This window comes from Pseudopipra pipra, chromosome 16 (assembly GCF_036250125.1).
Source record: "Pseudopipra pipra isolate bDixPip1 chromosome 16, bDixPip1.hap1, whole genome shotgun sequence".
NCBI lineage: Eukaryota > Metazoa > Chordata > Aves > Passeriformes > Pipridae > Pseudopipra > Pseudopipra pipra.
The window spans coordinates 12,317,940-12,330,114 of NC_087564.1; the positions used below are offsets into that span (position 1 = coordinate 12,317,940).

General features: G+C 41.3%; 1 protein-coding gene across 4 annotated transcripts in view; it reads right to left on the reverse strand.

The window, feature by feature from the left end:
- Window positions 1-838: 838 nt before the first annotated feature.
- The window catches only part of IQCE (IQ motif containing E), a 29,803-nt gene continuing 18,466 nt past the window's right edge, over window positions 839-12,175 (reverse strand). For 2 of the 4 annotated variants that reach the window (XM_064673175.1, XM_064673178.1), the window contains exon 22: window positions 5,942-9,344. In XM_064673175.1, the coding sequence (XP_064529245.1) occupies window positions 9,214-9,344 (131 nt within the window). In that variant the 3' untranslated portion in view covers window positions 5,942-9,213. Of the gene's footprint in view, window positions 5,446-5,941; window positions 9,345-12,175 lie in introns of those variants that run through there. The other 2 variants (XM_064673176.1, XM_064673177.1) reach the window with 2 other exon arrangements.

Sequence of the window (12,175 nt, forward strand, 5' to 3'; positions counted from 1 at the left end):
GTTTCAGCAATGACAGCATCCAACTGCACAACACCTGGGAGCTGTGCACAACATAACAGCGTGTGCTGGGCTCCCCACAGAGCCACTCAGACACCACTTTCCCAGGGATTATACTCCAACCCAGTGGAAAAGGCTTTTCATTTCTTTCTAAACAGAACATAACCAAACTATTTTTAGTCTTAAAGGTAAAAAATATGAGCATATCCTCTCTGGGACTTCTCAGAACCAAGTGAGTATATAAATACTCCGTACAACACTAGGATAGCATAGTGGAATAGAAAAGATAATGCTGAGCAGCAGCAATCCCAAATTTATTCACTTCATTACAAAGATCGTGCTGTTCCTGTTACAACTGAAATGTACACAAATATTTGCTGTTTTCTTTTAAAGGAATAGACCAAACAATTTCATTCTTGTTGTATGTAGTGTAGTCCAGCATTAATGCAGGAGTTCCTAAACTTGGCCAGTCTATTCAGACCATCTTCTGGGCCTTTGTTCTCTCCACCCCAGTCTCCCCCTCCCAGCCCTGCAGCAGCACACCTCACCCACTGCTGACTGCTCAGAGCACTGTGTTTAAATATCACTCAACATAATTTGGAGCTGGAAAAGGAAAAAGGACTATCCAGTCCTCCAACAGACTTCAGGCAAATGTCTCATAGGTCTCACAGGCCTGAGAAACCCTCATCTGTTTAGAATTAGAAACCGTTATGGCCCATGAAAATATAGGAGTGCTGTGTATCCAAAAAAAAAAAAAAAAGAAAAAAGGAAAAAGGGTAATACCAACTAATTGTTTTCTCCTAAATGGCAGCAGGTCAGTACATATCATGGAGACACCTCCTTTGCCAGTATGATTTTATTACTTTTCCCAAGCGCAGCCAGGATTTCATACTTCATGTTGTCCCGACTGATGCGTTTCATAAATAAGGAGAGCAAAAAACGCTAAAATAGGCTATTTAACACCTTAGGAGACCAAATAAACATATTTCTGCTGATGTTCTGAAATATAACATCAACTTTAATAGCTTTTGACTGGGATGGGATTTTCGTATGAGTATTATCAGCATAGCTAAAAGGAAATCTTATCACTCCCAAATAGCATTAAGGCACACGTCAGAGGGTTCACACCACGCAGGGTGAGCCCAAGTACAAGATATACAAGGGTACAAGATACAAGACCTCAACTCCCCTCCAGCTTTCTCCAAGAAAAGGGTTTATTTTCTGCAAAAGGACAGCTCAACGTCAGCTAATTTAGTTTTCTTCCCTGTTATTTTAATTTTTTTTTTCTCACAGCGCCAGCGAGGATGAAGAAGGAATTATTTTAAAGGCCAGTGGTCCAATGTATTTCACCTCCAGTTCTAAAATCCCAAAGACAAGGAGCGGAGAGACCTCGCTGGGAGTGAGAGATCTCTGCGTAAGCCACTTATGGCACAGAGTTTATGCAATTCGGCGATAAAACACCCAGGGCTGGGATCTGTCCTGCAGATGTTACTGCTGCCTCTGGAATGACACAAAACCCCCACTGGGCTGCAAGGCCAAGTACCTTCGTCAGCAAATGATGGACAAGGAATAGAAGCAGATGCAGCAAACACTCCACACCGAGATCCTGTTCGATGGAGTTGATGTAAATCAAACCCAACAAAATGTTTTGGAACAGACGAGAGAAAAAGCTGGATGCTGTTACATGGGGGTGTGACACCAGCGTGTCAGCCCCAGTTTGAGGCACCATAATGGGGACAGGGGTAAGTGGGAAAGGGAGCAGCTCAGCAGTGCTGGTGTTCATGCCTCTCCCTCGGCCTTCTGCTGCGGAGACAACTGGATTAAATTATAGTAGAATGAGCATTTGGGATTATGGAGAAACAGAGGCATCAACAGTTTTCATTTCTCCACCACAATTATTTATAATGATATGGGGAAAAGAAGAGTAAAATGGATTCAGCAAAATAGGAATGAGAGACAAACCACAAGATCCAGCACCAACCATACTTTCCATTGCAAGGCACTTCAGCCTGTTGTACCACCTCCAGAAGCAATGTTTGCAATCCTGGGATGTCTAGCATTTGATTCAATTCAGGTGATTCTTAATTACATGACAACAAGAGAGTTATCAGGGCTCTCATGTTTAGATTATAGCAGCCTTTTTCCCTTCCCACACAAATAGGTTCACTCTGTTTCGCCAAAGCAAAATGAACAAAACATGACACTGCTGTGACATCCCAGGAACAAAATCTAACAGTAAATCACCCTTGCATGGAAAGCTGTTCTACAGTCAACCAAAGCAGACTGCAAATGTCAGCTTGTTCACTGGTAATCCTGCTGAAAAGTAACCCAAAGAGCTGTATTAGCATTCACTAAATTGCTCTGACAGTGGCTTTGCTAAAGAATCACTGGACAAAATGGGCAAACGTGAAATACTCCAAATAAAAGAAAACGAAGATAAACCAGCCTGGTTGAAACCTCCAAAATAAGGCAGCCAGCGCTGTTCTCCATCCTCGTGAGGCCATCAAGCAGTCTGCAGAAGCACTCCTAGAAATGTAGCATTTTTCACTCTTCACAAGCTTCTTTCTACTGCAGACATCCCTACTGCTGATGTGATGCTGGCAATGAGAGCACTTTTTGAAACAGCAATCCCATATCCTCAGCTTTTGTTATTCACTCTGAAATTAAATAATTCAGCTTTTAATATACTGTGGAGTGAGGAGTCCTCCCAACTGTCAGACCTAATACGTGCTACAAAAGGTTTTAGCCAAAATACAGATCCAAAAAAACCAAAAAAGGCAAATTTGAACTCCGAGTCCCAGCAGATGGATGAGTTACCCTCTTGAGACAGGGACTAAATTATGGACAGTCAGAGGGAGGTCAGTGAGACGATCACGTCTCTGCACTCAGCTGCCACTCTTAGGCAACACCTCTGACTCTGCCACTCCACAAACTCTGCCCTTACATCAAGCTGTGCCTCCTTCCCGCTGAGCTGGACTGTGCCTCCATTAAAATTACCCTTCCTCTCCTCCCAGGGCTTCCTCTGTAATTTTCTGTTCAAATCAAAGGAAATAACAAAGCCAGGGCTGCTCTCCAGCCTACCCCAGTTATTGCTGCCCCCTCCACAGCAGCTCAGTCCCCAGCCTCCCCTCTTTCCAGCAAAGCCACGTTGCCAGGGATCTTCCCAGCTGACTTCTCCTCCCAGCTTGAAGGATTTCCCCTGAGTGAAGGCATCTGCAGGCAGGAACATTCGGGTCTTCATTACTTTCCTCTGACATCCTCCCAGGGACTTTTAGGTTTACACAAAGAATAGCCACTACCAGGGCCAGCATAAAACACTGTAAGCAAACTCAAAAACGGCACAAGAAAAGGTTAATTCTATCATTTCCAGTCCTGAGGCAATATTCTCTCTCTCTCATGTTCTACCAGTCTTTTTAAACTCTGTGAGTTCCAGGGAAATGGGTGGAAGATGTGGAAATCCTATTGCAAAAGCACCTGCCCGCTCCTTTCCCCAGAGAGCCACACAGAACATTCTATTATTTAGTTAATTGCAAAGAAACAATTACAAAGGAACTTGGCAAACTCTCTCTAATCACAGCAAGACCTATTTGCAGTCCAGTAAGTTCAGCAAATTAGCAAATAAGTGAATACAAAAAGGAAAAAGTCATACAGCTCAAATTCGACTTTGTTGGTTTGTTTTGTCACTCATAGTTTCTGTTTAATTATTTAAGGTATTTCTTCATAACATTCTGGTACATTTTGTATAATAATGAAGGTTTACTAGCATGGAAATGCAATATGTGGCTATTAAATATCTGCCGAGAGAGGGAAGAAAACTGCCAGTTCTGTGAGTAAATTATAGAGAGCCTGCTCAGGAAAAATTTCCAGGTTAGAGAAATAGAAGGTTCTGCCACAATTTGTGTAAGACCCAAATAAGGATTATTGCTAGATAATGGCAATGCTAAGCAATGTTTGTGCACAGTGTTGTACTACAGGCATTCATGGACAATCCCATTTATTAAGAGCTATTCTAATTTTCCACGCATATACCTAGAGGCCATTCAAACACAGCCTTTTTAAAACCAGCACTGTAACCAAGTGACAGATTTTACAGTATCTCATCCCTGAAGTCATATTGCAGAAAAAACCTTCAAGCTCTGTTACATTAGTGAAGCAGAGATGACGGGCTGAGGAAGGGAGAGGAGTGAGATCCAGGTGTGGGATTATCTGGCTGATAGAGAGGGGAGTAAGACAGCCCTTGACAATGGACATGATGTCCCTCCTGGTTCTTCCCAGACCATTTTGAGCATCAAGATTTTATGACACATCTGTTCACACTACCAACAATAGAAGCCCTAAAGGGGCTTATGTGGTACCTGGCACAACGTGTCTGTGAGGCGTGTTGGCAAAATCCTCCCAAATAGAAGGGGAGCCGTTACAGTCTGAGCAACACCTTGGCAGAGGAAGGTTGTTTATACACAACTCTAGTGAGGGGAACAACACAAACGCTGTCCTGGAGACCAGTGGGAATCCACACACTTTGATTTGAAAAAGGCGACTGGGAAATTGGGAAAGACAGGCTGTGAGAGGGGCAAGGGGAGCAACTTAACCAGTGGACTACAACAGAGTGTAATTAGTAAGAACATAGCAACACTCACCATTCAAGGCTATTCCTTTGTGCACAGCAAGGACAGAACAAGTGCTAAAAGCCATATATAACCAAGAGCCACGTGCCTTACACACACCTGTAAACAGGGCAAACATCTGGAAGGTGATGTCAGTGCTGTCTCTACCAGCAGAGAAACACTTCAGCAAACACTAGAAGGAAACATCAGAGGAACTGATGCAGCACCTGACCACCAACCACACCTGAAAACCCTCCCACCAATAACCCGGAGTTTAACATGGAAATGTTGCTCTTTGCAGGTCTCAGTGATGCCCATCAAATGAAACCTTTTTTCCCCTCTTTAAAAGTTCATATGGGAAAGCAATTCATCAGCTGACAAACCTTCCATAAACAGATGCTGCAGAGCTTGCAAGAGTCAAGGGCATTCTGACTTCAGATGAAGACAAATTATGATTTAATACAACTACAAACATTTAATTGCTTTCAACTGAATTCAAGGCTAGTCTGCTCCAGGAAATAGTATCAAAACTTTTCCATTCATGCCTCATGGATTACCTCCAGTGTTTAGGATTTAAAACCAAAATTGGTCCTAAGAAATCCAGAGAATATGTCAGTAGAAAAGGAAGAATAAAAAAGTAAAATTAGTTAACATATTCATCAAACACAGACTATTTCATCTTGTACTCTTATAGCTGTTTTAGTCCTGCAACAAGGACTCCGCTTGACAGGAAGGTGACTGCAGGATTCCCATGTCTTGGCAGCAGTTAAAGGGATCTTCTATGTCCACAGAGCAGCATAAGGCTTGTTTTTCCTGGGAGTCCCTAAAGGCTTTCTCAGTGGACCTGGAAAGGAATGCATGTGTCCTAGTTCCTTCCAGAGCTTCATAAACAGCAACAGTAACTGAGGTGAGGGGATACACTGTGAGCAAACTGGAGAGTTGAAACCTGTAGACTGCTGCTCTCCCACAGCTGCTGGCAGACCAGTTTGTCCCAGTCCTGTGCCTCTCTACAGCACAACTGAACCTCTGTGCCCCTGGTGAGTTCCAACACTGATTATCCCTATAATACATCAGAAGGCAAGACTGAAAGCAAAAGTCCATCAGCTCTTTCAGTTCCACCAGGCTTTGGTCAGGAACCCTGTTCACTCCTGAGGGGACAACCTTAAACCTGTACTAAAGCAGAAATTTCACACCCTGCATGTTTCTGAGTTACCTTGTTACTATAAGCTCAGGAAAACAGCCAGGGATAAAAGGTCAACCCAGGTGCAAAGTGAAAGCAGGAACACCCGGCAGAGGCCAGAGGGGCAATGCAAACACAGCAACGGCAGCACAAACACATCACCTGTTCATATACAAACTTTATTTCAAAATTCAACAATCAGGAGTAAACACATTGCAATTGTGTTAGCTTTTCAAGGATCCCAAAATAAGTTACATAAAATACTTGCACAGTTCTGAATATTAAAAAGATCATAAAAATTAATGGTGCTCTCATATGCCAAGATTACTCCTTTTCCATTTTGACTACATTAAAAGTTGCCTGTGCAGGGATTATTTTTATAGCTTTGCAAAAAATCATAGTTTTCATGTCTTGATGCCTCAGTAAAGATTTACAGGCAAAGGCACTTAAGGGCAAAAAGAGATCAAGAGAGATAATGTCCCATTAAAGTCCAATCTCTGTACTCACACACAATCTCTAACTAAACACTGCAAAAGGTTTTAAGTTGGAAACATTATTCCATATCAACAGAATGGAAAGTGTGCTTTTAGATTACATAGGTTACAGTGGAATTTAATTTTAATTCAAGACCTTGATGTCCCCACAAGGTTTCCAGGGCTTTCTACAGAGAACTTACTTTTCAGAAACAGCATGTTTGTATTGGGTTTATTTTGACAGGTTTGAGCCACACTGATTTTCACTGTCCTCAGCTCCCTGTTGAGGAAAAATGCCATTTATTCAAATAATTTTTTCTTCCATTGTTGTTCCACACTTCTTCCCACAGGTGTTGGCATTCAGATAACCACAGAACAAAACCTTGTGTCCACCACTGTTCCCTTCAACACACTCCATTCCAGTGTACAACACAACCATGTTAAAGGCTACTGATACTGTGGAGGCTTCTTTTCCTACTGTTCCACACCAAACTCATTGTGCAGTGAGCAAGTTCTCCTCCAAACCAAAATATTAGTTTGAAACCCATCTCAAGTAAAGTATCAGATTTTTGATACCTAGGAAATAGCAGTCTCAAATTTAGAAAGCTCTAGACATATTTTCACTCCTTCCAGAAAATGTTTCATCCTTTTCACCCTGATTCTGTGCCTTTGGGTCATCCCAAGATACCAGCTCCCCTTTATGCCAGAAGTTGTCTGTTGACAGCTCTACTGCTGGTCACAGGCTCAGGTAAAACAAATCTTCCTGCTCTGTATCAACTTCCTAATGCTTTCATATTGGTCATTACAGCACAGTAAAGTAAAAGAATGCCATCTTTATTATATTTGCTGTCTCAGTATTTCCTTATAGGATAACAGCTAGGTAGGTATTTGATATCAGTCTGGGTCCTGGCACACTACATACCCTTCCCTTAATGTGTCAGTCCTCAGCTCTAGTTACTCTCTGGAGAGATCCATGACAGAGCCCCAGTTACAGACTTGAAATATTATACACAGGCAACTCAGTACAGCTCTGCTTCCATTTAGCAAAATGACCCTTCTTCTTAACATGACTTCCAGAAACAGAGGGAAGCAGGTCTCAGCTTCTACCAAGAGGATTCTATCCCTTTTTTATTTTATATATATTTTTTTATCCTTTCTGCAGATGACAGTCATGTGACCAAAGTACAGCCAGGAAAAATTTACCCATTGGGAGTGCAAATGACATTCTTCAGGCTGCTTTGGGTATGGAGAGCTCCCAGAACTGCCTTTGGAAATAGTACAGGCAGCATTTCCACCGATGGGATTAAATGAAATCAGCTGCATTGTGCTGCAGCCATCCAGTTTCCTCTTTGGCTGCAAGTACTGGCACAAACTCTGATAAGCCTCAGATAGTGCTTCACTGAAATCACAGAACTGAGACAGTCCTGACTTATTGGTATTCTGCAAAACAGTGGTGACTGATTTTTAATTTAAAAAAGAGAAGGTGATAAAAATCTTATATTTAAGAGTGTGCTTTCTGTTTACAGGAGACTTTATTACTCTTTGGTGACAAAGAAACCATTAGGGTTTCCAGCAAACCTTCACTGTGTGCATGTAAAATTAAATTCTCCTTTCAATAAATATCATGATTAAAAAAACCCACACAAGCATTTTAATGCTTTTGAAGGGTGTTGGTGTGACAGTAGGAATTCTCCAGTCAAAAAGTACAGTCTGCACAGAAGATCTGGAAAGACCCCTCTGATTATATTCTCCACAGCCAGGTCTTTGGTCTTTCCATGGACAATGTTATTGTCAGTGCTGTTTCTGGATGCAGTCTTAATTTCTTAATCCAACCTACCACTTCTGTTCCCAAACCAAACTGCATGGATTAGGTTTTGTTTATTATACTCATCCTAATCCACAATGCACAGAATTAAGTAGGCAGTGCCCATGTTCTCCAGCACCAGCCTGGCAGAGGCAGATATGGGTGGATATGTGATCCCTCTCCCAGATTCTGACTGGACCCACTGTGCAGGTGTGCACAGGCAAAGGTAGTACTGGGAAGAGGTATCAACCACAGCAAAGCAACATCAGACTTAAAACCTTAGTGCTCCTCCCCTCAGTGCATCAGCACTGCAGTCAGGTGAACATTTCAGACAGTCCTACCTCCTATGTCAGATGTTTTCACATCTCAGAGATGAGTCTGTATAATGAACTCAAATTTGTGATCTGTAAGCAGAAAGCAGTCACAAGGGTCTCCTTCACAGAACACTCCTGCCACTACACACCTGCCCTGACAAATCCAAAAATCTGATTATGTGATCAGACATTTCAAATACAAAACATTCTATACACATCATCACAAGCACACGTGGAAAAAGCAATAAATAAGGAAAGCCAGCTGATACAGTAGGCCTAGAATGGCCCTATGACAGAGGAATGGCTTACAAGGTCTGTAAATGTTCAGTATAAAAATAAACAAAAAAAGATACAAAATATGACAAGTAAAATTTTTAAATAGGGAGGCCCAGGTAACAAATACCAGCTGTATCCTTCCACATACACAGGCTGAAAATTGGAGTCACGTCATCAACCACTTTCTGATTACACAAATTATATTTTTAGTTGATCTGAAACAAAACTTTGTTTGACATGAAATATCTTAAGGCTTTATTGCTTTCACTTGAATTTGTCAACTGAATTTACAATCCTCATTGTGAAACAAAACATTAAAGTGTTTTGGTTGAGTTTTTAAATCCAAACTCTCTGTGTGCCAGGGTAAGGTTAACAGTCAGTCAGTGGCTTTTAGCCATAAAGTCTGCAGAGATGACATATGAAAGAATGGCTGAAATAATGTCAACTGCCATTAAAAAGGGGCTGCTATTCCTCCTCTCTTCATCTTTGACACGCCTGATCTTGGTACAAATAGTTTTGTTCGTGAATTCAATAATTCAAGATCACCAGAGCCTGTCACCAAAACTTAAAAGTGGCTGTAGCTTTTCTTCATCTGCAACAAAGGAGACACAATAACAACATCATCCGAGTCGTCTGAGTGAGCTTCATCCCCGGGCAGGGCGGGAGCAGGATGGGACGGCCCCTCAGAAGACCTGGCTGAAATGATCCCAGAGGAAACAAGGTCATCAATAAACAACATCGACAAAAACAAGCCCTTGTGAGAAGTGTGATATTCTCCGAGTCACTGAGTTTCCAGACCTACCCACAGGTATGGATAAGCCTGATCTATCTGTTTGTGCAAAGCTGCTCCTGCTCTCCTTAGTGAACCAGCCGTGCATGGCCAGTGTTGAGCTGACAGACCGACCACACCTCATTTGTCTTACTGCCTTTAAATCTCTGCAGGTGGTTACACACCACCAAGTAAAGCAATTTGATACTGAAGCCATCGCAGGTCATAAAACCAAATATTTATTACACGCCCAGAAAAGGAAAAACTGACCCAAGCTTAAACATGCAGAAAGGTAACAATGAGAATACAGATGGAGCAAAGGGAAATGGATACAAAGAGAGATAGAAGCTCTCAGCCACTGTCTTTCATCCTTACACCTGTAAAATACCAAAAATATTATTCACCAGCTGCACTACTGTAATGACAATGAAACAGTGGCCACATCATGGGGTTTGTTTTTCTTTATTTTTTTTTAATTTTCCTTCTTTGCCATTTTTCTGGATGTGTGTTTCTATGTGTCTCATCCATTCCAACGTGTGAAAAAATATTCAGGGCATGAACAGATAGATCCCTAATGATTCCAGTAAACACTGGAAAACCAGAGGGATAAAATGAACCCATACAAAGTCCCTAACACCTGAAGAGCAGAACCAGCAGCTTGCCCTCTACAAGAGATCTATGAACTAAATGATGACTGCTATTAATACCTTCCAGCACAATATCCTCCCCTCAGCTATTAATACCTCCTAGCACAATATTCTCCCCTCAGCTCCACTTACTTTTCAGTTTCAAATATAAATTATCTGAATAGACTCTCCCAGAGAAGAAAACTAATCAAGATAACCTGTGGTAGAAGGGGAAGCAGGCAAGAGGCCATACACTGAGATTCTGACCTGAAATGGAGGGCACACACAGAATATTACCTGAGGAGAACAGACAAGCCACAGGTCTTGTAGTGAAATAAGAGGTTCCTGACACCGGAAAAAATCTCCTGGTATGGAAGAACAAGCATAAAAACTGGAATATGAAATAAAGAAAGGGGAACACAACTGGCCCAGAAATAGAAAAAGAGTGACAGACAGAGAGCCTGTGAATGGCAAGGAGGAATGAAGGCAGGCCATTACATTGACCTCAGCCTACAGAAGCAAAGAAACACATGACTTTCTAGTTAAGTGAAATTCTTCTTTGCATCAGTCAACAAATAATGTCAGAATTTTTCAGGAAGGTTTATGAGACAGTAGCTCTGGTGATACAGAGGAACAAAGGGAACTTCCAGAAGCAGGCATGGTAACTAGAAGCAGCAACTCCAACAATAAACATATTATACATGAAATAGCTTAATATTATCCAAACCATTCTTGATTATATCCTGCTCTTGATGTCTGAGATTCTTGTCCTCATCTTCAATTTAATACACTTCAGAGACAACTTTATCTTTGTGCTTGTGAAGGTTAAGCACTAATTAGAGTTAAGGGTTGTATGTAAATTCATTATGATTTCAAGAAAGCCTCAAATGAAGTTAACAGTCGTAGCCAGAGTGGCCAGTAATAAGTAGAGAGAAATTCTGCCCTTAATCGAGATTGCTGTGGATGTACAGAACATATTCTTCCTTCCTGACACTCCCCTGACAGAATGAAACAAAACACCACATTTTGCAGACTGAATAGTTAATATCTGTTCCATTTCATGGGAAACAGCAGACATGGCTTTATAAAATCTCCAAGTACTGTTCACATTCTGAAGACAAGCAAAGCAGCACTGAATGCTACACCAGATTTTTTTAATTAATTTTTTTTTTTTGTAGAAAATACAGAGACATCTAACCTGATGCAGACAATGAATCCAAAGTCTGCAATGCTAGACAAAGATTATATACATTCATTCTAGCAGATACAAAAGGTTTTTTAAAACACATTTTTATCTTCCCCATTCCTCTCAAAATAGTGCTGGAAGGGTAGTGAAGTGAAATGACTTATTGCAATATATACACTGACTGGAAGCTTAAGATCATTGTAAGACCTAGAGGTCACAAAATGAAAGTTTGGACTTGGGACAAATGAAGTAAGAGCCTGTCCAGCTGCATGATTAAAAGCTAAAAGAATCTGATTGCTTTAAATCACTCAGCTGCTCAACAAGCTCCTTGTCTCAAGTAGTTTCCAAGCTGCAGGATGACCATGGAAATCCCAATTCACCATCAAAACCCAGTCATGAGCTCAGAATGGCAGAGGTGGACTTTTGGTTAACTTTAACTTTAGTTTAAGCTACATGAATTGACATGGCAAACAACCAAACAGATCACCAAGGGGTCACGTTTCTTCAGAAAGGTGGCATTTACATCAGAATGCTCTCCTTCCTAATTTCTCATTTGGGACAGTTTGGTTAAACACTCCAATACACCACATATTATGGACCTAATAATTCAGAGAGCTTAGTGCCAGGCAGTCTTTGGGCACTTGTGCAGCTACAGAAGCATATACCCAGTATGCCTCTCCATAAGCCACCTGGATACATTCTATCCTCATCCCAGACACTTTGAAAAGGTCTCCCATATTCCTAAAACCAGCAGCAAATTTACCTTGCTTTGCTCCCAATCTCTCCTTTTTGATATTCACCAGTAAAGGACCGCAAGGAAGAAAGTCTGAAAGTTCGTGATTTCCTCTCTATCTCTTTTAGTATAAACAATTCCAAAACTTCTTCACTCATCAATTTGTCATCATAATCTGCAATAAAACTTAGCTTTGGAGACTTCATAGCCAGA